General features: G+C 52.4%; 1 protein-coding gene across 1 annotated transcript; it reads left to right on the plus strand.

Annotated features, from left to right (window-relative positions):
* Positions 1–4,520: 4,520 nt before the first annotated feature.
* On the plus strand, positions 4,521–24,926 carry COL6A1 (collagen type VI alpha 1 chain). Its single transcript, XM_062602095.1, has 35 exons — positions 4,521–4,812; positions 5,497–5,626; positions 6,554–6,754; positions 7,001–7,160; positions 7,323–7,445; positions 7,540–7,560; positions 7,710–7,730; positions 7,833–7,877; positions 8,193–8,246; positions 8,935–8,979; positions 9,079–9,105; positions 9,417–9,443; positions 9,550–9,594; positions 9,825–9,878; positions 10,515–10,577; positions 10,915–10,977; positions 11,106–11,159; positions 11,248–11,283; positions 11,413–11,475; positions 13,052–13,114; positions 15,570–15,632; positions 16,024–16,086; positions 16,495–16,545; positions 16,631–16,666; positions 17,113–17,175; positions 17,327–17,392; positions 17,984–18,019; positions 18,346–18,382; positions 19,011–19,019; positions 19,694–19,827; positions 20,831–20,940; positions 21,170–21,353; positions 21,637–21,811; positions 22,195–22,224; positions 22,899–24,926. Exons 1-35 carry the CDS (start codon positions 4,707–4,709, stop codon positions 23,507–23,509), a joined length of 3,069 nt encoding a protein of 1,022 aa, XP_062458079.1. The 5' UTR covers positions 4,521–4,706; the 3' UTR covers positions 23,510–24,926.
* Positions 24,927–25,382: the final 456 nt, after the last annotated feature.

Below are 25,382 nucleotides of genomic sequence, written 5' to 3' on the forward strand. Positions count from 1 at the left end.
TGGAGAGCACTTCCAGCTTCATGCCACCTTTTCCACCTGGGCTTGCTGGAACCAGTCCTGGGTGCTGCCATGCACCAAGAAGCTGTTGAGCATCCACATGGATGCAGGGGAAGGGAGCTTACAAGTGATGCTGTAATCCATAGCAGGGGAAACCCAAGTGTTTCCAGCGGGGTAGCATCCCCTTTCACTTTGGTGATACTGGGTAGCATCATCCCCTTGCAGTTTGGTGATGCCAGATAGCAGCACCCCCTTGCAGTTTGGTGATGCCAGATAGCAGCACCCCCTTGCAGTTTGGTGATGCCAGATAGCAGCACCCCCTTGCAGTTTGGTGATGCTGGGTAGCATCATCCCCTTGCAGTTTGGTGATGCTGGCTGGTCCAACTGCCGTAAACCCAAAGCAAAGCAGCCCTGTGCCACCCCATGGTGTGTGGCCAGAGCCAGGGCTGTTCCTCGAGCACCTGGTGCCTCCCTTCCCCAGGAAGTTGTGCCCAGCCTGGCAAAGCATGCTCCACTTCTTGGGAATGGCCCAAAAGCAACGTGTTTTATAGCAGAGGATGGAAACTATTCCCCACCCAAGAGCCAGAGGGGTTAGCGCATGCTTTTCCACCCAGCTTTCATGCTGTGCCTGCCTGGATGTGCTCTGTAACAGGCTCTGGATGAGCTCTGTCACCCTGCCATGCAGTGGTGTCCTTAGGGCTGGGTATGTGCATACACACACACATACACTTCTGTTCTGCCTAAGAGGCGGAGGAGGATGCTGCACGTCTTGCTGATCTTTCTACTTTGGGCCAGTTTATCCTCAAACTACAGTGCTCCCAAGCCCCTCCCCAAAAGCCATCACTTCGGGCTGTTCCTGTTTTATCAATGTAAAATGTACATTTTTCCCTGGAGAAAAGGAGGAAAAACGGATGTGGAAGTGTTTGGCTTTGCTCACTTTCAAGCCTCTGCTGTAGTGCAGGGGAAAAGAGCGGGACTCTTTCACCTTCCCAGCATCCTGAGCGTGTGATGCTCTGGCATTCCATTTACTACAGAGGAGAAGATCCCCCCTCAAGCACTACAAAGGGGCTAGAAAAAGGAGCCCCAAAAGCATTATTCCCTCCCCTCCAGCTCCCAGCACCGCATCTGCAACCTCGCCTTTAGCTCAACTCCTCATCCCTAAGAAGCTGAGCCAAGCTTTCCCACAGACCCAGACAGCTCTTAGAGAAATATTATTACCAGATGGTTTGTTTTTTCCATAGCACCAGAGGCCAGTGTGAGGTAACGGGGAAAAACATTAACCCACCCCACACCAGCCTGGCTGTGGGGCTGTGGTGTTCCTGGTGGAGCTGTGCTGGCATATACAGGGTCTGCAGGGTGGCTGGACGGGGAACACCACCACCCCATACACACTGTGCTGGCAGGGTGGCTGGAAACCTCCCCTCCTTGGACTGGCAGTGATTTGGGAAGAGAAGAGCATGTCCCCAAATGGTGCAGGAAGGGAGGGAAGGGCTCTCCCCCCCCTCTCCTCCTCCTCTAGGCCAGCCCAGTTGGCAAAAAGCACAGCAGAGGAGTTCACGCCAGGTCATATGAGCCAGTGATGTGAGTGGAGAAACACCACGTCCTGTCTGTCCTGCTCCTTGCCATGAGCACGAAGCAACAGAGAGCAGGGATGTCAAGGGGTTTGGAAGATGCTGCATGGCGCAGATTGGTTCTTCCATTGGAGTCTTTCTGGTTGGATGAGTGCAAGACCTTCCTCTACTGCTCTCTGCCTTTGATAGGATGCTGTGTGATGCTTCCCTGCCTGTGCTGGGAGAGGTGATCCTTTCCTGCTCGGAGGGGGTTCTCTGCTGCCTCCTCCTGCAGAGATCTGCTGTAGGAAGCTGAATCACCATGTGGAGAAACACCACAAGCCACACGTTTTCCAGAGGGGTTTGTGGTTGGAGCAGTGCTCACGGCTGCTCCCATCCTGCAGCTTTGAGCATGGAAATAGGGTGACCAGTTGGGGATTGCAGGTTGAGGGAGGTGATCCTGCTCCTCTATTCCACCCTTGTGAGACCCCACCTGCAGTACTGTGTGCAGTGCTGGTGTCCTCAGCATAAGAAGGACATGGAACTGTTGGAGCAAGTCCAGAGGAAGCCACGAGGATGAGCAGGAGCTGGAGCAGCTCCTGTATGGAGACAGGCTGAGAACATTGGAGCTGTTCAGCCTGGAGAAGAGAAGCGGCGTGGAGACCTCAGAGCAGCTTCCAGTGTCTGAAGGGGGCTACAAGGATGCTGGAGAGGGACTCTTCATCAGAGACTGTAGTGATAGGACAAGGGATGATGGGTTCAAACTGAAACAGGGGAAGCTCAGGTTGGAGATAAGGCAGAAGCTCTTCCCTGTGAGGGTGCTGAGGCGCTGGCACAGGGTGCCCAGAGAAGCTGTGGCTGCCCCATCCCTGGCAGTGTTCAAGGCCAGGTTGGACACAGGGGCTTGGAGCAACCTGCTCTAGTGGAAGGTGTCCCTGCCCGTGGCAGGGGTTGGAACTGGATGAACTTTAAGGTCCCTTCCAACTCAAGCCACTCTGGGATTCTATGGCAGCTGGGAAGCAGTTTGCAGGCTGACCCCGGGGTGTCGCAATCCCTGCGCCTCACAGCACATCATCACATCCCAAAACCTACGGCATCTCCTTTCCCTTCTTCTTCAGGAGGCCAGAAAAGCTGAGCCCTATGGCTCTGCCACTCTAGGTCCCCTTCCATCTACCAGCATCCCTCCAGAGTGCCATAGAGATGAGCAAGAGTGACCCATCCTCAGTGCTCCATCCCAAGTCCCACCACAGCACTGCTTTGCACAGCAAGCAACAAACTTCCAGTACAATTCCAGACCAAGCTGGGTGCAGGAAAGGAAGTGCATTTGGGAGAGAATCTTTGCTTGTTCTCCTCCCAGGGATTGGGAAAGGAATACTTTGGTTCCCCTTTTCTGCTGTTAACTCTTTCACGTGACCTTTCCTTAACTTTCATCAATTCCACTTTGAAATGGAAAACATTGCTTCCATAGGAAACATGGAAATGAGCTGAAACGAATTCCCATGGAAAGAGTCAGGATTGAACCCACCAGCAGACTCATCACCAAAGAGGGATGAGGAAAGCAGGGAAGGACCCAGTTCCAGGTTTCCATCTCCATGCTGGGGTATGCCACAGTTAGAGCACTGAAATTCCCCTGGTTGCAACCACACAGAGCACACCAGTATCCCGCCATCCTGGCTGCTCCATCCTTCCCCCTGCTCCTAGGGAACTGAGTGCCCAAGACTTGCTAATTGTTTGGAATGGTTCGCTTGGAGAGGTTTCTGTGTGCTGTGGTTACTGCAGGATATAACCCACCCTCAGGATGGCTGTAGGATCCCAGCCCCTCAAATGTGTACAGTCCAACTTGTGCCTAAGAGCTCATCTCAATCTCCCCTCTGAGGAGGGGTTTGGTTGTTCAGGGTAATTCTCAGAGAGAGGAAGAGATAAAGGAATGTCTCCAGTGTGCTGCTTCATAGGATGCCTCTGCTGAGCTGATGAACAGAGATGGGTCACCCCCTGATGCTGCCCGTCCTCCTTCCATCACGGAGCCCTGTTAGTCTGACTTCCCCTCAGCCAAAGCACATGGCACTCTGAGGCTCTCCAAAGCTCAGAAGGACCTAAAAGAGTGCAGGGGTGTTCATCTTTCTCCCCTTTCCTTGGTTTTAACATCAGCTTCTGCAGATGCACCCAAACTTGTGTTGATGTGGATAAAGGCTTTGGCTGTACTGCTTCTGGGTCTGAGTTCAGCAGGGTAGCACTCATCTTCAGTACTGGCCACGGCGATGCAGGTCCTGCCACCCTACAGGATGGGAAGATCCTCATCTCGAGCATTCCTAAGGGCTTGTGCTTCTGCTTCTACCTCCTGGGCTTGACAACTTGGACCCCATCCTTGCTCTCAGTCCTGAGCATGGCCTTTGGGGAAAGGGGGTTATTTCCAGTCTGTGGCGTTTCTTGTAGAAGCACAGCCTGGTTTGGGTTGGAAGGACCATAAAGATCACACAGTTCCACCCCATGGGCCCGGGAACACCTTTCCACCTTCCTTACTCGGCTTGTCCCTCGGGTTTCTGGCTGGGTTGAGTAGAAAGCCCTGAAGTTAGGATGGTTCTTCTCCTAAAATGTGGTGCTTCCATAGTGCCCCCATCCCTGGGTGGGACAGCTCCATCTCTTCCCTTTGCTGGGACTCCCCTGGTTATCAGGACAACACCAGCCAGCTCCCATGCAGGTGGGCATGCAATGGGAATGCCTGTCCCCCTGCCTCAGTTTCCTTAGTCAGGAAGCAGCATGGCTGGTGCCCTGAGCCCTCCCCTGCTCCACAGAGCAGGATAAGCCCCATGAGTGGGGATGTAGATGCTGATGCTGGGCTCCCTGCATGTGAAGCGCTGGCTGCCAGGGTAACATCGCAGGTACAGCGACATCCACAGATAGGGTGAGGAGAGGTGCCTCGTGCACTCCTGACTCAGAGCTGACATCCCCTGATCCCTCCCTCAGTGCTGGGGCTGGGAAGTCTCCTCCTCACCCTTTGCCTGCCCTTCCTCCTACAGAAACAAGGGGGAAAAAGTGGTAAAAATACATCTTCAGCGACTCCTGCCTCTGGATCGCGGCATCTCCCGGCTGCCGGCTTCTCCTTCCCTGCCTTTCATTTCCTGCTTCATTCCAGCTTCATGGAAATCTGAGCCGAGCACAATGATCCTGCAAGACTTTGTGTTCACTTTGCTGCTCCTGGCCGGCTTCCTGGGGGGGGAATCGTGGGCTCAGCGTGAAATCACCACCCGGGTCGCAAGCACTGAAGGTAAGTCCAGGCTGCTGCTTCCCTGTGTGCTTTATTCCTCTTGGGATCAGCAGAGAAGTCCGGTTGCTTGTTCCCCTCTTGGGCGGATGCCTCTGCTGCAGCCCACAGCTATGTTGGGACATTGTGTTTGCTGAGGAGAGGGATCTGTAGCAAGTACCTACTTCTAATGCTTTTCAGGATCTTTCTCCTTGGCTCTGCCTTGGGAGGTGTTGTTAGTAGCCATAGGATGTAGGAGAGGGAATAACATTGATACTGGTTTAGCTTTCTGAACTAGTTTTGGTTTGACATTGCTGTTTGGCTGTTAAGAAGTGTTTTCACTTTTGCTCTCTTCTAAAGGGGTATTTGTGCCAGGATGTGCCAGAAAATCCCTAGTTTCTCGTTGCATTCATTGCTATTGGGTTTATGACTTTGTAAGCTGCATCTGCATGTTATTTTATATAACCAGTATTGGTCTTGCAAAGACACTCTTTGAATGTAAATGGATAAACACGGAGAGGAAAGCTGTTAAATGCTTTCACAAAGTGATGCTTTAATATCTGGTTTACCCTTAATGCCAAAATGAGCAATCTCAGACATGTCTGTGCTTGCGTGGGGTTAGGATGTGAGTGCAGCCCCCTTAACACAGCCCAGGGAGGCAATACAGCAGGGCCACGATCCCAATCCTGCCTCTCCACTTCTTCCCAGACTGTCCTGTGGACCTGTTCTTCGTGCTGGACACCTCGGAGAGTGTTGCCCTTAGGGTGAAGCCCTTTGGGGACTTGGTTTCCCAAGTGAAAGATTTCACCAACCGGTTCATTGATAAGCTGACGAGCAGGTACATCCCCCGGGAGTTTGGCCAGGATGCTCCAGTTTCTGAGCCTGGTGCTGGGTGGGATGCTGAGGCTGGCCATTTGTGGAGGGAGAGGGGAAAAGCAGGGATGTTAATGATGGGGGGGTAGATCTCTTCCCTCTCCCAGTCCACAGCCATCCCATTCTGGCCTTTAGCAGGGCTGCCTGCAGTCACCATCTGAAAAGAAACAGCTTCCTGCAGTGGCAGATATGGATGGTTATTCTGTAGTGCCAAAGTGATGCTGATCGCCATGCCACTGGCTGCTCAGGCCCACCACAACCTGGGTGCTTGGTGGGGAGAAAGGCACTTCCTGGTGTTAAACCCAGCACTCAGATGCAGGCTGTGTCAGTGCACAGGACACACTGATCCATCAGAGCAACCTTCTGCAGGAGGCATAGAAGCCTTCCAGTATCTGAAGGGGCCTACAAGGTTACTGACCCTTCATCAGGGGCTGTAGTGATAGGACAAGGGGTGATGGATTCAAACTGACAGAGGAGAAATTGAGATGAACTAAATGATCTTAAAGTTCTTTCCAACCTTAACCAATCTATGATGCTTTTGATTTTAACACACCCAGCAGTGGAAATCTCATCACAGTCCTGTGTGTGGTGTTTCCCTGTCTGGCTCAGCTTCTCCTGCTCAGATTCAGCCATTGCAGCCTGGTACCTCTTCAGGAAGCCTCTGTACCCAGCTATCCGACCTTTGGGCAGCCCTTTGCCCTTCCAAACAGACCTGCTCCTATGGTTCTGTGGCTGGGATTTGCATGTGAAGCACATCCCTGCTTGCAGGAGAGCAGGAGCCCTAGTAAAGCCCTGCAATGTTTGGCATGGTGGGCCAATGAAGATACAGTGGAGGTGATGGCAGGGTACAGATGAAGCTCCTAATAGCCCCTATGCTGGTGTATCCGGGCAGGTACTACCGCTGCGACCGCAACCTGGTGTGGAATGCTGGAGCACTGCACTACAGCGACGAGGTTGTGCTCATCAAGAGCCTCACCTCGATGCCCAGCGGCCAGAATGAGCTGAAGAACCGTGTCTCGGCTGTGAACTACATTGGGAAGGGCACCTACACTGACTGTGCCATCAAGCGGGGCATCGAGGAGCTGCTCATCGGGTAAGGCAGTGGATGATGCTGGTGGTGTGGCCATGGTGGATGGGCACTGGGAGCTCCTGTCCCTATCCCAGGATGGGATAGGAGGTCACCTAAGCACAGAATGGACATGGGGGTGACAGGTTCCTAGCACTCCTGCTTTCCTGGGGTGAGGGCATCCCTTGACCATAGTCTGCAGCATGTCCAGAGGTGCCCAAGCCACTCTTCTCTGGCTGAATCAGTTAAATCTGGTGTTTTAAACCCTTGTAGTGGCTCCCATCACAAGGAGAATAAATACCTAATCGTGGTGACTGATGGACACCCCTTGGAAGGGTACAAGGAGCCTTGTGGAGGCCTGGATGATGCTGCCAATGAAGCCAAACATCTGGGAATCAAAGTGTTCTCCGTCGCCATCTCCCCCAACCACCTGGTAGGGACCATGCAGTAGTGATGCTCCCTGCAGGGGTTCCCAATGGGACCACAAAGACCCCAGTGTGACAAAGGATGCTCTGGGAGGGAAGGATGCAGGTCCCCTGTGGGGATGGATCCTGCATGGGTACCTGCAGGTGTCACTGTGCCCTCCCCACCATAGGACCAGCGGCTCAACATCATCGCCACAGACCATGCCTACCGACGTAACTTCACTGCCACCAGCCTGAAGCCAACGCGGGAGCTCGATGTGGAGGAGACCATCAACACCATCATCGATATGATTGTGAGCACCCAGCACCCCCTTCCCCAGCCCGTCCCTTCCCGTGGGGCTCACCCATCCCTCTCAAACCCCTTCTCTTTGCTCTCCTGTCTTGCAGAAGGTTAACACGGAGCAATCGGTGAGTGTACCTCCCCAGCCCTGTGCCTGAGCAGGTCCCCTGTGGGTCACCACAGCCAAACAGGGGCTCAATGGCACAGCCCTCCCCTGCAGGCAGCCCTGGGTGCTGCTTGCTGTATCCTATAATGCTGTTTTCTCCTCTTTGGGCAGTGCTGCTCCTTCGAGTGTCAGGTGAGTTTGGGCTTTTGAGACCCCCTGTCCCCTTCCCCTTGCATCCCCATAGCCCCAGGCTGTGCCTCTGTGGCTGGTCTAACCCACATCTCCCTTCCACAGCCTCCCCGAGGGCCTCCTGGACCTCCTGGTGATGCAGGCCATGAGGTGAGGGATTGACTGTGGCCAGGAGGTGGGATACTCAGACATCCATGGGGTCTTTGGTACCTTAGCACTCACCTATGGAGAGATAGATCATAGAACCATAGTATGGTTTGGGTTGCAAGAGAGCTTAAAGATCATCTAGCTCCACCCTGCTACCGCAGGCAGGAAAAGGACCTGCGCCATGCTCCCATCATGGCATCATCTGCTCCTCACATCCATGGGGCATCACTGCTACTGCCCTCCTTGTTCTCCTTTCAACAGGTCATTGTTCTATTCCTGGGGATGAGGAGCTAACTCTATTTCTGTCCTGTATTGCAGGGAGAAAGGGGCAAACCAGGTCTTCCTGGCCAGAAGGGAGTGGCTGGAGACCCAGTAAGTAAAGAACCAGCACTGGTGACTCTATTGGCCACTTCTGGCCTGACCACTTGGGCACATCCCGACCAGCTCCTGCATCATCCTGTCTCCATGGTCACTGTCCAGTGTCTCCCTCCACAACCACCCTGCCAAGCAGTGGCCTCTGGTGGGCAGCAGGGTGGCCCCTCCTCTTGCCACAAGGCTTCATTGTTCCACATCCAATATAGCCTGGAGGACACGTCTCTGACTCATGTGTGCCAGCCCTGGGGTGGACTCTGGGCTCCCTCTGACACAAGCACAGCAGTGTTACAGGGGAGCCTTTGGTAAATAGTAAGCTAATAGCATGAGGAAACTATTTCCCTTCTCCTCCCTTCCTTCTTTCATTAGGTACACTTATTTTAGGAGGTGTGTTTCTCCCACACACGTGAGTGGGCACTTACTCATCCCGTGCATTCCCAAGCTGGAAACCCTCATTGCCAGGCCTTTTTCCTTCCCTTCATCCATGTGTGTCCCAGAGAATCCATTTCCCATCACCCTCAGCAAGAGCTGGAGATGGTGGAGGTGAAGGCAGCTCCTCTCTGCCCTCTGCAATGTTTCCATGTTTCCACGTAGGAAGACATAGGAGAGCCTCTGCTACGGTGACTGGGGTAACACTGGCCTGTGGTGATGATGTTTGCATCCCTAACACCATGTTTCCATTCTCTAGGGCAGGCCAGGGGACATGGGACCTGTTGGCTACCAAGGAATGAAGGTACATGGGATTGCAGGGTCACAGGGGTGGTTCTAGATGGGCCACAGGCTTTGTGCTGCTTTCTCATCCTCCCGTTTTCTTCCCTCTTTCCATCTCCAGGGTGACAAAGGAAGTCGAGGAGAAAAGGTGAGGACAGCAAGGATGCTGAGGGAAGATCTGTGTCCCCTGCTTGGTTACCCCAGCTGCATGGTGTTGGGGTCTGCTGTGTGCTCGCACATCCATCCCTCGTGCCAGAAGCAATGATCCAAGTGGATCAGCCAGTTTGGAGCCAATGCAGCCTTAGAGATTAGACAAGCACCATGTAGTGGGCACAAGGCAGACACAGCAGGAAGGACTGGTGGTGCGCCATCAGCCCATGCTGGCATGGGGACTGCAGCACAGTGAGGGGACAGATCTGCTCTGCACAGGGCCTGACATCTCTCTCCTTCCCTTTGCAGGGCTCGAGAGGAGCCAAAGGAGCCAAGGTCAGTCTCTGGTTTTGCACCATCTATTCCTTGTGGACGATGCCCCCAGGCATCAATCAGATGAAGACCCATGAAGGGTCTTCATAGAAGCTGTTCTTCATTTCAGGGTGAGAAGGGCAGACGTGGAATTGATGGCATCGATGGCATGAAGGTAAATCTCCAGGCTGGGGCACTTTGCTTAGCCTAAGGACCTTCCAAATCCATTGTGGGATCTGTGAATAAAGTGTCCCACATGGGGCAATGGGGTTCTAGTTCACCTTCAAGCCATGGACACAGTTGGAATGTCTCTTTTGGGTATCTGGGAGGTATGAAATGGAGGGGGACAGGGGGGTATCTTCCCATGGGTGCACTGCTCATGGAGACTCCTTCTTTGTCTGACAGGGTGAAGCTGGATACCCCGGGTTACCAGGCTGCAAAGGCTCACCTGGATTTGATGTACGTACTGTGGGTGCCCCTTGCATGAGAACAAACCATAGTGCATGGAGAGTGCATGGAAATGGGGAGATCCCCAAGAAAGGGACCTGTTGGGAAGTAGTTGTTGGGGTTGGAACTTGGCCTTGAGCAATGCCAGGGATGGGGCAGCCACAGTTTCTCTGGGCATTGTGTTTCTCTAGTTTCCCTCCTTGTTTCTGTGCTCCCAGAATGCATAGATGCATCCAGATGCAACGACACATCCATAGTGGTACCCATAATCAGTGCAGTCCATCCTCAGCAGCCCAACAACCAGCTTCGCTGCTGTTTCAACTTGAGCTGCTCAGGGTTTGAACACTGTAGTCAACAGTGATACTTGCATGGCTCCACGAGTACCATGCCATCCCTATGTTGCTCTGGAGTCCACATTCCCATCCTGCTGGGGAGCTAAGAGCCAGGATGCTTGCTCCATGCCCAGTTCCTCACAGATAGTGATGCTGACTGCTGGGATGCTTGCTCCATGCCCAGTTCCCCACAGATAGTGATGCTGGATGCCAGGGTGCTTGCTCCATGCCCAGTTAGTTCCCTACAGATGGTGATGCTGGTTTTGTTCTCGGTGATGCTGGTTTTGTTCTCAGTGATGCTGCCTTTTTTCAACAGGGAGCTCAAGGCCCACCAGGACCGAAGGGAGATCCTGGTGCTTATGGACCCAAGGGAGGAAAGGTGAGCCACTCTGCCCATCCTCACATTGAAGGAAGGATGCTGGGAATCCCTCTCCTGCAAGGAGAGGTGGTGACTTACCCATTTCTGGCATCCTTGCCCATGAAGCAAACCTATGGCCATCACCTTATGTGGTTCCCATAGTGCCCACAACACCCCTGAGATATTGGGGGGTTGCTGTGAAAAGGTGGCTTGTGCTGGGCAGGTTGGGGAGGACCCGCTGGGAATGGGGGGCTTGGAGTACACCAAAGGCTCCTGATGGCCTCTGTGGGAGCCGAAATCCACTGCTGTGTGCTGTATGCCAGATGCAGTCCTAATTGTGCCTTGTGTCCTTGTGAAGGGAGAGCCTGGCGATGATGGAAAACCTGGCCGACAGGGAATTCCTGGCAGCCCTGGAGAGAAGGTGGGTGAAGCACCCATGCATGAGCATGGGTGCTCCATCCTTGTCTTTGGAGCAGAGCTTGTCCAAGGTAAAAGCTTCACCCCAAAACCTGATCACTGATCCTGATTGCTTGTGGCTTGCTCATACAGGGTGCTGTTGGGAACCAGGGTGAGCCTGGACCAGCAGGAGAAACAGGTGATGAGGTGAGCCCTCTGCCCACCATGCCCCCCATCCATGCATCTTGTCAGCCATTCCCACCACATATTGACCTCCCCTCTTGTTCTTCCATAGGGTGCTCCAGGCCCAGATGGTCCTACTGGAGAACGGGTAAGTGAGGACACCAGGCACCACATTGGCAGGGCATGGATAAGGATGAGGAGGACTGGGGATGAGTCCGCTCAGAGATGGGCAATGAGAGGAGAGTCCTGATTTGGTGTTCTTCCCATCCCTTTGCAGGGCAGCAATGGAGAAAGAGGAGCCCTGGGCTCACCAGGTGACCGTGGGCCAAGAGGAGAGCCGGTAACTGCATCCATGGGGCAGCTTTTCTGCTTACAAACAGGGTCACACTTAGTAGCCAGGGGCTGGAAATAGGTGGCCAGTGGTGAACTCCACCAGCCTGTGAGCCAACAGGCAAGCTCGGTGCCTTTCCCTGCTAGCCAAGGGGAGAATCTGGTGATGTCCCCCCAGCAATCACCCCTTTATGTTGGCAGCTCATCACCAAGAAGCCAAAACCCAGAGGAGAGCGTGCCCAGAGGGCAGACAGCAAACACCAGTTGATGGAGAGCAAGGAGGACAAGGTGTCCTCCGGGTGCTCTGCATGGGGTACCATTGGTGCGGATGCCACTGGGCAGTGTGTGCAGGAACACCCTTCCGTCCCCTTTTTGGGTGGGAATCACTAGGGAAAGTATTTTTCCTGCTGTCAGGGCATGAGTCACTGAACACAAGCATGGGAGGGACAGGCAGCAGAGCACTCAGCAAGCCAGGACAAACATGTGGTGAGGGACCAAGGGGTTTGGGGCAGTGGGAGCCAGCAGTAGCATCCCAGGGGGTGTCCCAGTACCACCAGCACCGGTCTTGTGGCCATTACTGGCTCCAGGAAGGGGGTAAAGATCCACTTATGGCGTATTCCCCCTTCATGTTTAGCACTTGCTGCTCCCCATCGTGTGCGGGGCAGATGTGTGCAGGAGATGGAGCACACCAGTGTCCTGGAGTTAAACTGTTCAGCAGATGATGGGCTGCTTCCTTCCAAGTTTCAGTCCAAGCACGAGGCTGTGTAACCTCGCCAGAAACTTCCTTCCCTGATGCTCAGGGCCCTTTGGAAGTTGTGTTTTGTATTTACTGTTTGGCTCTAGGCATCTGCAAGCTTCCAGCCTGCAAAGAACAGCTTTGGGGTCAATAAGCTTTAAGTCAGGTGTACTAAGGGAGAAGTTCTTCCCTATGAGGGGGTGAGGTGCTGGCCAGAGAAGCTGTCCCATCCCTGGCAATGTCCAAGGCTCATGGTTGTGAGTTTAGATGGGGAAGGTGCCTGGAGCCAACCCAGGGTGCTGAGTGTTGGCGAAGGAGACAGGAGAGCATCAGCAGTGAGAGGTGGGAATGTCCCTCCCCATCTACCAGCTCATTCCTTTGGAAACTGCCTTAGCTCCAGAGGGACAGCAGAGTGGAGGAAGAGGGGGTGGAAGAAGGAGGATGCTAGACAGGAGTCTCTGCCTGTACATGGGGACAGCAGCGCATGTATGCAGAATGCGTTTGGGAAGAGCCACTCTGGCTTTGGGATCCTCTCTGTGTATCTGCAGAAACTTTGCAAGATGGACCCCTGCACGGATTTGCTTTTCTGGCACAAAATAGGTTGAAACCTATCGCCTAGAGGGAAGCACTCCCACCCTCCAGGTCTTTCTCTTGGGGCTGTCTTCTTAGCTTGGAGCTGGCCACGCCAGCCTGTCTTTGCTCTCCCAATACCTCTGATAGTTTTCTCTCCCAATTCCTATCCCACATGTGCCATCAGTGCTGCATCCCTGCTCCCCATTACATGCAGAGCCCTTTGTACCCTATGCCTGTCCCTCTTTGAGTTCCTCATACCCTCTGTGTTCATTCTCAGGGAGAGCCTGGACCACCAGGTGATCAAGGGCGGGAAGGACCCCTTGGACCACCTGGAGACCAGGTAAGATCTTGGTTTAACCTTCTGGATCCCAAGTGGAAGTGGTTGGAGCCATTGGGAAGAGTGGGGCCAGGGGCTTGACTGATGCCACCGCACCTTCCACACTGGGTAGCAAACCTAGTGGAAAGAGGCAGGGATTTCTTGGAGAAGTGGGGATATGGACAAGGCTGTAAGAATGGAGATGGAGCAACCTCCATGCCATTTCCCAATCCCATGGGAACGCATGCCAACGTGTCTGACAGATTTGGAAATGGGCAAGCACAAGAGGCAGTGATGCACAAAATGTCACGTAGGTCAAGGGAGTCAATGGGACATCTTGTGTCAGTGAGGATAAGCCTGATGGGGGCCCAGCAGTGTCCCTGACACCCTTGGCATCTGCAGAGACATCTGTCCCAAAGCCAGCTCTCCTCAAGTCTGCTTGCTGCAAGGCCTGGCCCTCCTGCTCTGGGCTCTGCTTGTCCTTGTGTGCCTCAAGGCACAGGTCTTAGACCCCACGGGCTTTCTGGATTACCTCCAGCCTGAGGAAAGCATCCCATGCTTTCAGTCACAGGCTCTTTCTTCCCAAAGTCTGGGTCTGGAGGTGTTGCTGGGTTAATCCTCCATGGCAATAGCACTGATTTGCAATGGCCAACAGGGTCTTTGCAACTAAACAAGCATCCTTGACAGCACCCTTGGACAGGGATCTGTGGGACAGCTTCTCTCCACACAACCAGAGTTGTGATGGAGCCCAAGAGACAGGGAAGTGACTGACACAAACATTCCCACACTGGTGAAGCAGGACATCCATGAAGGTTGAAACATGGAGACCAGCGTGAGGATAAAGACAAGACAGATTTTGAACTCCTTTATGATCGACCAAGAGCCATGAAGGAGATGTGGAGCATGGGACAGCCACTGTTGCATTCATGTTATCCCCAGCATGGGCCGTATGGGGACACTGTCGTGGTGGGAGGTGGCCCTGGTAGGAAGGATGTGTGTGTGTGATGGACCAGTGCTGCAGGCAGACACCAGCAAAGGAAGGAGGGCTGGAGCTGCTCTCCACATGGTAGAGGCTCATCCTAGGTTCAAGACAGAAGGACTGCACAGAAGATGCCAGACACAAGCCTGGGAGATGTGTGTGTGGAAGCATGGAGACTGGGATCGATCCTGCTTCCATCCAGCCTTCCCTTGAGGAAGTTGACAAAGGAGAAGGAGCAGTCTCCCTGATGTTCCTGAGCCTGTGGGACATGGTTATAACCTCCCCGGCACTGAACTTGGGACAAACTGCTGTCAAAGGAGGAAGCATTACAGAAGCAGCTCCAATGCTTCCCCAGGCCAGGGACTTGCCCCAGTGCCTCCACTGCTCCAGGGGATTTCAAAAGCAGTTGCAAAGCAAGAGTTTTCTTTCCATCAACTCCAAAAGAATGGTTTTGCTTGGCCAGGTTAGAACTAAATGAGTAATCGGGCTTGGGCAAGTGCAGGGCTTTGGCAATCACGAGTGTGTTTCAAGCCATGTGATCTGCAAGCTCTGGCTCTCAGAGCCTATTTGTCTTGGCAAGGGGAAAGGGGTCCCACTAACCTGTGACTCTCCATCACCCTCTTTCCATCCAAGAGAAGCTAAAGGTCAGCATGATCCTCATGGGCAGGTTTGGTGGTCCCTCTCTCATCCTGGCCATGGTGCCCCATCCCTCACATGGTTCTTGTCACACCCAGAAAGGTAATGGACATGGAACTGCTTAAGATTCTTTGACCCCAAATCCTGCGTCTTCATGAACTCCTGCAGGGCCGTGAGGGAATTACACTGTGTGAGCCAAGGGTGCTGTGGATCCAGCTTTGGCTGATGCGAACAGTCATGAGGTCCTGTCCCTCCTTCCCAGCTCTCTCTCTTCTGGGCTTTTGTGCAGAAATAGGCTCACATGCCCTTGAACAGTTCAAGGCTCTGTACTGTGTAACATTAAGTCCTCTGTTACCCACATAGAATCCCAGCCTGGTTTGGGTTGGAATGGACCATAAAACTCATTCAGTTCCAACCCCCTGCCACAGGCAGGGACACCTTCCACTAGAGCAGGTTGCCCCGAGCCCCTGTGTCCAACCTGGCCTTTAACACTGCCAGGGGTGGGGCAGCCACCGCTGCAATGCTGAAGCCTGGGTACCACTGAGCAAGTGCTTCCAGGAGCCTGCATCCACATGGGAAGAGCATCATTACATGGTTGTTACCCACCATCGTTACCAATCTTCTGGCAAATAAACCCTTCAGAGAGCTGTTGGCACTAAGCAGAAGATGGAAGGGATGTCTGTGTCACTTTCAGAGTGACTTGCATCCCCAAGGACCATTCTCTGCCCTGGTGGCACCTCTGGCACAGCTGATGTGATGCCACCATGCAAACCAGCTGTGCTTCTGAAGCATCTCCCCATCTGCATTAACCCCATGTTAATCAACCTCAAATCCCCATTGCAAGATCTCTTTGTGTTTCCTCAGGGTGAGGCTGGACCCCCAGGACCCAAAGGCTATAGGGGAGATGATGGCCCCCGCGGCAATGAGGTGAGTGCTGCTTCATCACTGCATCTTCTGAGGGGAGGGAATGAAGAGAAGACCAGGAGATGATGCCCATTAGGATTGTCCCTAAATCCCTGGGATCTTGGAAACTTGTATGTACAAACTCGGGTGCTAGCTTCCTGGCAGACATAATGGATCCTTAAGGCCATGGCTGCCTTTATTCCCTGCCTGCCAAAAGCCATTTCATGGAGAGGGTATAACCACACCATGAGTTTCCCATTACAAAACCATCTGTGGGCTTTGCATTGCTCTTGTATAAGTAAAAACACCTCCCATGATGGGCTTGTGATGGTAGCTGGTTGCCTCAGAAGGCATCACCTTCCCAGCTCAAAGGATGGTGTGTGCACTGATTGACTGCTTCTTCTGCTCCTTCCAGGGTCCAAAGGGATTGCCTGGAGCACCTGGGCTGCCTGGAGACCCTGGCCTGATGGGAGAAAGGGTGAGTGGGATTTGCACAGAGGGGTTGCATGCCACGCTGGGAAGGATGTCCAACAGGACACACAGCATCATCCAGCTCAGGAAGTGAAGTAACCCTGTCCATACACAGAGGAGATGCCTGGAAAACTTGCAAGCAGCCTGCTTTGGAATATATGTCACATCTGCAGGCTCTGAGAGTCGTTCTCTGTCTGTTCCCAGCCCCAGTTGCTGAGAGGGATAGTGTCACTTGCCTCTCAGCGGCTGTGCCGATCACACACACGCAAAGAGGCCTTTTTACCTGCCTGGACCATGTCCAACCCGCCAGTACCATATTTCCTGCCTATTTTGCTGGAGATAAATTGCCCAAGCTGCTCTGCTATCTAATGGATCTGCTTTTCATTATCTCACCTATTGCCCCCTTCTTCCCCAGGGAGAAGATGGCCCTCCTGGGAATGGCACAATTGGATTCACAGGAGCCCCAGTAAGTCCTTTTGTGCTGTTCTGAAGCTCTAAGCCCATTATTGCTGCTTGTCCCACCTAAAGTGCTTCCTTCCCTTCATCCCCAGGGGCAGCAAGGAGACAGAGGTGACCCTGGCATCAATGTAAGTGTGCTGCTTCCCCAACACCCAACAGAAACTTCTTTGGCTCCTTACAGCCTCTCCCTTTGCTGAATGGTGAAATGGGCTTCCTGAAGCATCCTCCACCTCCAAAACTCTCTTTTTCTTCTGCCCACCTCTCCCTGCAGTGAATGCTTCTGATGGAAGCATCCTGCCTAGGTGAACACCTGAGGACAGCAGCTTGGGATGAGTGCTTTCAATGGAGCCAGAGTTTGGGGTGGATAGTGTCACCCAGGGATGATGCTATAACACTAAAAGACACCTAAGAAGCTCTTTCCCTTGACAGCACTGCAGTTGGGTGCTAGGGAGCTTATACTTTGCTCTCCATCCCTTTCCCAAGCCATTTCTCTGCGTCACTGGATGCAGCATCACACTTTCCATGGTATAACAATAGTTCTCCATGCAAGAGTCTTGTCTGTGTTATTTTTCAGGGAACAAAAGGCTATGTCGGTCCTAAAGGTGATGAAGGAGAAGCTGGAGACCCTGGCAATGATGTGAGTAATGTGTATGAAGCTGAAGCCCTAACTCTTCCGGTTGGATACAGCAGCCTCAGATAATGTGTTAGGGGTTCAGCAAACCTGTGGAGGGGAAGGTGCAGCACTGACACACACAGATTGGTGGATTTTGGTCTTGTTTTCATTCCAGAACCCAAACCCTGGCCCCATGGGCATCAAGGGAGCGAAGGGCCACCGGGGACCAGAAGGCCGCCCAGTAAGTAAGGACCCTGGCAGGGTCTGCACCATGTGTGGGGCTGATGGGGCTCCCAACAGCAAGGTTCACCACAGATCTGCTCTTCAAACCTGCTACTACAGCCTGGTACAGAGGACTCTGAAATACCACGTTCATCCCAAAATCAGGGCAGAAAGTGCAGACACTTGTGCTTTCATAAGCCAAGTGTCCTCATATGATCATGTTCAATAAGGGCAAAGCAGTTTTTTGGAGGGACCATCCTGAAAGCATTTCAGTTTCTCTTGAGTCACCTCTTGCTTGCATTGCTTCACATTGGCCTGGAGGCTACAAGACAGGCAAGTGGAATCCATCCACCCATCACCTGAGTGCTGTGGGGTCAATGTCAAGCCTTGGTGGGCATGGCACGTGTGGAAGTGGGTCTCCTTGCCCTTCACCCCAGTGCATCCCTAAGGCATCTTGCAAGCAAACAGATATACCTGCTCAAAGCCCAGTGGTCAGCAAGCGGGAAGCCAAAAAGACACTTCCAGGCTTTCTGTTGCTTAGCAAGGTATTAGCAGAGAAGGCCATAGATAGGAACTGGCAGCTCTTGTAACTGCTTTTTCTATTTGACAGGGACCAGCAGGACCTGTGGGACCTCCAGGACCAGATGTGAGTAGGATGGGATAGGGGTGCTGCTTGCTTTGATTGATCTGTGCTTCCCCTGCCCCACACAATGCTCCTGTGAGGGTGTTAGTGCTGGAGGAGCCTCATGCTGCTCCCCGTTACCATCCCAGCAAGTGCTGGAGGAGCCTCATGCTGCTCCCCATTACCACCCCAGCAACTCTCACTGGTCAGATTGCCTTCATGCCAGCCCATCACTCATGTCCAGATCAGGACCTGTGCTTTGAGGGCGCAGAGCTGCAGATGGAGGTGGTGGGCAGCACTTGGGGGCTGCCTTCACTGTTATTACAAAAAATCTTCACCTCTGTTTGCAGGAATGTGAAATCTTGGACATAATCATGAAGATGTGCTGTGAGTATCCCCATACCACCCCTCCTACCCTGCTCAGGAGGTAGCGTGCAGAAGGGTGCTATGGGCATTTCTCCTCTTCCACTGGTTACTATTAAGTCAATGAGCTGAAGGAAGGGAGATCCCCAAAGAAGCAAATCTTTTGCACTTGGCTTTTCCTTCTCTTGACCCAGTTTTTGTGTGGACCATTTTACAATGGGTTTTGATCATAAATAGCCAGGCCTGACTGTCCTCTTGGGAAGTCAAAGGTCTCTTCTCTGGTGTCCTGCCATGGGGAGCAGCAGTACACATGGTGCAAAGGGTTTCTGGCTAGTAACGAAGTGCTGGTGGACACAGGGTACATCGGGAGCCGAGTCTGAGCTCCATACTCCAGTGATTTACTTAATTCCTCCAGGATCAGCTTTGATTCTCATTTAAATATGAACACATCAGTGTGTGCACAAACCGAGCTCTACTGCTCCGGGTTGGAGCATCCCAGTGTGAAACAGGGGAGAGGGATGGGTATTTCCAACAGAAAGGAAACCTCCCTGAGCTTCAGTTGTCCCAGTGAGGTTTCTTTGGGTTTGCAGAAACACAAAAAGCCTTGTGACTAGCATTTTAACGTTCTCTCTTTCTCTCCCCTCTTTTCCAGCTTGCTGTGGTGAGTGTTACTTTGCAAGGCTGCTCTGCAAACATTTGCTAGCCCTTCTCCTTGCTTGCACCCCTTCTTTCCCCTTCTCCTTGCCTTCTGCCATGGAGACGGTGCTGAGAGCCCAGGAGGGAGGACAGAGCTTGAGCAAGGCAGGGGAGAGCAGCTCTTCCTGAGGAGGCTGCATGGATGCAGAAGCAGCATTCAGGGCACAACGGAATGTGCTGGGTGTGTTTTCTCTAATGCTGTCCCAGCAGGTTGTGTTTGCAGTTCAAAAGCTTGAAGGAAGAGCCAAGGGCTCATGATGCTCTTCAGCCGTGAGAAAGAGGGGAGAACAAGCTGAGTTAGCCTCCTCCAGCACACCAGCATCATCTCTGTCCTCCTGGGCTGGGTGAATGGAAGGAGTGAAAAGGCTTTTACTGGGTTTTGGGACAATTATGGGGTGTTTGAAAGGTACTCACAGTGTGGAAATGCTACAGTGAAGTTAGTAAAGTGACACTCAAGTCTTCTTGCAGCTATTTTGCTGCTTTTCCCCCCTGCTTTGCATGTAGATAAGGCACACGCACTGGGTCAGGACTAACAGCAGCCATCAGCTGCTCGCTTTGGCACGGCTCCCTGGCAAAACGTGCTGCTCACGTAGAAAACACACATGAAAGAGGAGGTTTAAGTCCTGTGCCCTGCTGCAGAGTGCACCTGCGGGCCCGTCGACCTCCTCTTCGTGCTGGACAGCTCGGAAAGCATCGGCCTGCAGAACTTTCAGATTGCCAAGGACTTCATCATCAAAGTCATCGACCGCCTGAGCAAGGATGAGCGTGTGAAGGTGAGGTTTCCATCACATGTATGGATGCACACTTGGGTGCGCTCGTGTTATCAAGCAGGAAAGTGGGGATATGCCTCCACTCCAAAGACTCTCTGCAAGGCCTAGCTTCAAGTGTACAACTGGGGTTGGGTCTTGGTTCTTGCCAGCTTCATGAAGAGACAGAGCTCAGTTTTTTGTCCCAAAATACAGTTGTTTCACTCGTCCTGGGCAAAGGGACTCTTCCTTCTGTGTGTGAGCTCTTCCCCTATGTCCCAGAGCAAATAGCTCATAAGGCATTTGCCTGATCAATTAGTCTCTTCCCAGTCCCATTGAGGATTTCTGGCTGGAGTAAGATAACACGTTGTGTATTACAACTCTGCTGGCTAACCCCCCAGTAACTCTTGTTTCCCCCCAGGCTTAGGGTTAGGCTATCAGTTAAGCACACTGCTAAAAAGGACCTTTTCAGCCCAAACCAGCAATATGGTCTCTATAATAAGCCTTTCAGTCTGAAGAGGGACACAAATGCTTGCTCTTAACTCTTGCCTAATAACCTACTGTGCATGGGAAACGCCATTTACCTCTGTGATTTGGCTGGGATGTTTGGGATCTAGTCTTAAGGTATAACCAGCCATACATATAATGTATATATAACCAGACACCAGGCACATGGGCTGCAAAGTCACAACATGCTGCTGCTGGATGCTTGTGTGGACATGCATGGGTCTCTTTGGCTGGAAAGGTAGAGCTGGGCACCAAAACCACTGTGTTGGAAGGAAAACAAGCTTTGAAGAAAGATCTATTCCAAGCCACCCACCATGGCCAATGGCTTGTGTCGGGACCACTGAGCCAGGAACCTGGGTTTGGGTCATGTTTTACCCATGTGCATCCACTCCTGTTGGAGAGGCAGCAGAGCCTGAAGGGCTTGAGCTGAAGGGGTTCAGTACAAACCATCAATAGGATCCCTGAGCCTCCAGGACCCCCTGATGTATCTGACCAAAACTGGCATCTTTTTGTCCCCTAACAGTTTGAACCTGGAGAGTCCCGTGTGGGTGTTGTGCAGTACAGCCATGACAACACACAGGAGCTGGTGGCCATGGGAGATGCCAACATAGACAACATCGGTGCACTCAAACAGTGAGTCTGTGGGGTCTTGGCACATCATGCAAGGACCAGACCCAAGGACACCTATTTCCTTCCCATCCTCCATCTCCAGGCCATCAGCTCCTACAACTGCAAGGATGTTGTATGTTCTCTAGTTGAAAGTAGCAGTTGCAGGTGGTGCTGAGGCCAAGAGCTTGCCAGTTTTCCACCCAAAGCCCCATGCAGGGACCACGTGCAGGCTCACTGGTGTCTGTGCTTGCAGGGCAATCAAGAACCTGAACTGGATAGCAGGGGGTACCTACACTGGAGAAGCTCTGCAGTTCACTAGGGATAACCTGCTGCGGAGATTCACCTCGGACAAGCGTGTTGCCATTGTCATCACAGACGGACGCTCTGACACGCTGCGGGACCCTACCCCACTCAGTTCCCTGTGCGATGTCACCCCAGTAAGTGCAAAGGGACCTGCTATGCAGCCCTGGGCATTAGAGGAAGCTCTCAGGCGCTCTCCATGTCTTCGCTACCCAAGGGCCTGTAGGGACAGGACAAGGGGAATGGCTTTAACCTGCCAGAGCAGGGGTGATTGAGATGAGCTCTTAGGCAGAAGCTCTTCCCTGTGAGGGTGCCCAGAAAAGCTGTGGCTGCCCCATCCCTGGCAGTGTTCAAGGTCCCTTCCAACCCAAACCAGGCTGTGATTCTATGATGAGATGATGGACTCTTATCTTCCTGCAGGTGGTTTCCCTTGGGATTGGTGACATTTTCCGGAACCCTCCGAATCCCGATCACCTCAATGACATTGCCTGCTTAAGCAGACCAACCAGGCCAGGACTGTCCATTCAAAGGGACAACTACGCCGAGCTCTTGGATGACACCTTCTTGCAGAACATCACCTCATACGTCTGCCAAGGTGAGTCAAAGATTGGCTGTGGAGGTAGTGAGGATTGCCTCAGCCTAAAGGGGAGGGATGCAGGATGCCCTGCCTCGCCTTTCCCCAGTGATGCTCTTCAGCACTCATTGTGGGAAGAGAATAGCTTTCAAGGCTTAATTCAATAAGGAGTGAGGACATCTCGTGTCTTGGGACACTTTGCAGCTGGGGGCAGCTCCTCTCCTGCTGCAAGGCATCTCCATCCACAACCTTTCTCTGTGCCCCTTTAGCCTTTTCACAGCACCTTCCACGGTGTAGCTGTGAATGAAGTGATTGTCCCTCCCATGGCTCTGTGGGAAGCTGTAGGAGAAGAGGTTTTCCAGGGCAAGGTGGTGAAAATTACTCTTTCCAATTTCCTTTAACAGAGAAGAAGTGTCCGGACTATACCTGCCCGAGTGAGTATTGACTCTTTGTTCAACATGCAAGGGTTGTGGGTGCTATGCAGGGCAGGAATGGGAGCTTATGTTTGTGGGAATGCCTATATTGGACACCTCTTGAAACAGGGAGGCTCCTGGGCTGGAGAAGGGAGCCAAAACCAAACCCCAAAAAAGCACATGCGGGAAAAGCCTAGATAGTTGCTTTTCTGGCACCTCAAACCTGAGGAGAAGAGGCTGTGCCATGTTTTAACCTTCATTTCAGCTGAGGCAGGTAACGAGATCAACTGCTGTTAGTGGTGGGAGCATGAGGCAAAGTCAGCACTGAGGCGGGGGTATTTGGGAAAGGTGCATGAAAAGCGAGAAAGGAGAGGAATTTGGTGAGATCTCCTAGAAAGAAATGTATAAAATCCTTAGACTCATCATGGGAAAAAAGCCAGCCAAGGGAGATGAAGTGGGTTTCCCAGCCATGCAAGAACATGTATTGAATCAACAAGAGCCACTAGATGATCTAACCCAGATAAGAACCTGGGAATGCAGTAAATAAGGAATGAAAAGGTAAAAGGACAAGCACGGGACAGCACTGGGATAGGGCAAACCAAGCTAGCAAACACCCAGAGAGCAGGGATTCCTCAGGAAGCTTCCCATGGAAGAAGCAGGAGAAGCCCAGCATTAACAAGGCTTTCCCCTTGCAGTCACCTTCTCTGGGCTGGCAGACATCACTCTGCTGGTGGACAGCTCCACCAGCGTCGGGAGCAAGAACTTTGAGACCACTAAGAAGTTTGTGAAGCGGCTGGCAGAGCGGTTCCTGGAGGCTGGAAAGCCTGCCGATGACTCCGTGCGTGTCTCTGTGGTCCAGTACAGTGGCCGGAACCAACAGAAGGTGGAAGCTCAGTTCCAGCACAACTACACGGTCATCGCCAAAGCCATTGACAACATGGAGTTCATCAACGATGCCACGGATGTCAATGCTGCCCTGCGGTATGTGACGGGGCTGTACCAGCGCTCCTCCCGCGCGGCGGCCAAGAAGAGGGTGCTGGTGTTCTCTGATGGCAACTCTCAAGGCATCACAGCCAGGGCCATTGAAAGGGCTGTGCAGGAAGCTCAGCAGGCTGGCATTGAGATCTATGTGCTGGCGGTGGGCAGCCAAGCCAACGAGCCCAACATCCGGGTCCTGGTCACGGGGAAGAGCGCGGATTACGATGTGGTCTATGGGGAGCGCCACCTTTTCCGTGTGCCCGACTACTCCTCCTTGCTGCGGGGGGTCTTCTACCAAACTGTGTCCAGGAAAATAGCTGTTGACTGAGCATCCGGGTGGGTTTCTTGCCAAGGCCATTGCCTGCTTCTGTCTCACCAAAAAATGAAAGCAAACAACCAAAGAAAAAACCCCAAATCCAGTATTTTTGACAACTTCAGGAATTCGTGTCTATGCAGATGGCTATAGGGCCACAGCCTGGCTGTCAACAGTTCCCTGCTTTCTCCCCCTGCTTCATCATCTTCACTTCTACTCTCTTAGCCTCAGACCTCCCTTCCTGCCAATGGCTGCCTCTCCCCTCTCCCCACAGTGGGCAAACACAAGCACACCTAGCAATAAAACACTAGAGCACCAGTAGCAACCGCATCCCACTGGTTTTTGGCCACAAAAAAAGAGAATTGGGATGAGGAATTTTGTAGCATTAAGAACTAATCTGGTCTCATAAGGCTGATGATGCTCTTTACAGATACAGGGGTTTTGTTCATTTGCTTCTTTCTTTCACCGGCTGAGCACTTGCCCAGCTCACAATGGCCAGAACCTAATGCTGTGCTTCAAATGGAATGTTCAACACTTCAGCAGACTTTGAGAGGGGATTTTTGTCATGGCTGGCAAGTTTGATTCATATCCCCCATACTTGGTGGGGAGGGCTAGATTGTATTAGTCAGACTGTGGGTGGAAGCCTCTCTGGCTTCCATTAAATGAGGCACTGAGTTCTCAAACTGAGGTAGAGGTGGGTGGTGGAGCATCCCTCAGCACTGACATTCCCATTCAGAGCAGGGAGGCTGGATGCTGACCAAAGGAAAGCTGGACATCAGTCACTGGGAAGGGGGGAAACCCTACAAGAAGCTATGTAACTGCACTCCTTCACTAACTGATCTCAAGGTCCTACAGTGGAACCAGGAACCTCATGAATAATCTGACGACTTGAGTTATGGTCCAAGGTCCAAGATTCTGAAAAACCTCTCTGAGCCCAGTTAGTGGGATTTTGTAATTATTTTATTTTTCCAAAAGTGTCTAATTCCCAGGTTTCTACAGGACCATCCAGGAGTTAGGCATCTAGGGAAATCCACTAACTGTACTAGATATTGAACGAGAGCCTCATCCGCAACCCAGCCAAGGGAAAGGCTGCTGTTATCTGCCAGGGTCTTTGACTCCAACCCTACAGGTATACTGACAAAGGTGCTATCACTGCCTGAGTGATGTGGGCCCCTGGTGTTTACACAGTTGTTTCCAGGACCACGCTGAAGATGTGGTTTGTCTGGGTGAGATGTTGTTTCAGCGCTTCCATTGGTGCTCTTGCTATGAATCCATGTGCTTCTGAGACAGCAACAGTGATTGCCAGGTATCAGCATCCCAAAGTCTTCACTTTGTATCCCAAGCCCCATTGTATGGGTTAGTTTTATGTTATGCCTGTGTTTTACTAAAATGGTCCACTTTGGAAATTTGTCAAATAAATTGTTTTCCACTACCCCTTTGGAAGTTTGTCTGACTTTTAATTGCCAGGGTTCTGACTGTTCCAAAAGCCACTCTAAAATACAACTTATTGCGATCTGCAGGGATTCCAGCAGAACTTCTCCCATAGTACTGTAAGCGATAGAACAAGAGTTCTAGTGCTTTTGCATCGCAAATATGCCTATTATCAAATGCCCTGATGTCGTGGTTTAAACCCAGTCAGGTAACTCGTTCACTCACTTCCCCCTCTTTCTTGCCCTCCCCCTGCTCCCGGAGGGACGGAGAGGAGAATCGAAAAGAATGCAACCGGGTTGAGATAAGAACAGTTTAGTAACTAAGGTATGCATCTGCAATGATAATAATGATAAAGGAAATAGAATACATCATCTGCTGATAACTCGCCCCCCCCAGCCCGACCAATGACCGATATCCAACCCTGAGTCTCCCAGCCCTTCCGGCTAACTCCCAGTTG

This window comes from Pezoporus occidentalis, unplaced genomic scaffold (assembly GCF_034315485.1).
Source record: "Pezoporus occidentalis ecotype Australia unplaced genomic scaffold, CSIRO_AGI_Poc_V1 ctg118, whole genome shotgun sequence".
Classification (NCBI taxonomy): Eukaryota; Metazoa; Chordata; class Aves; order Psittaciformes; family Psittacidae; genus Pezoporus; species Pezoporus occidentalis.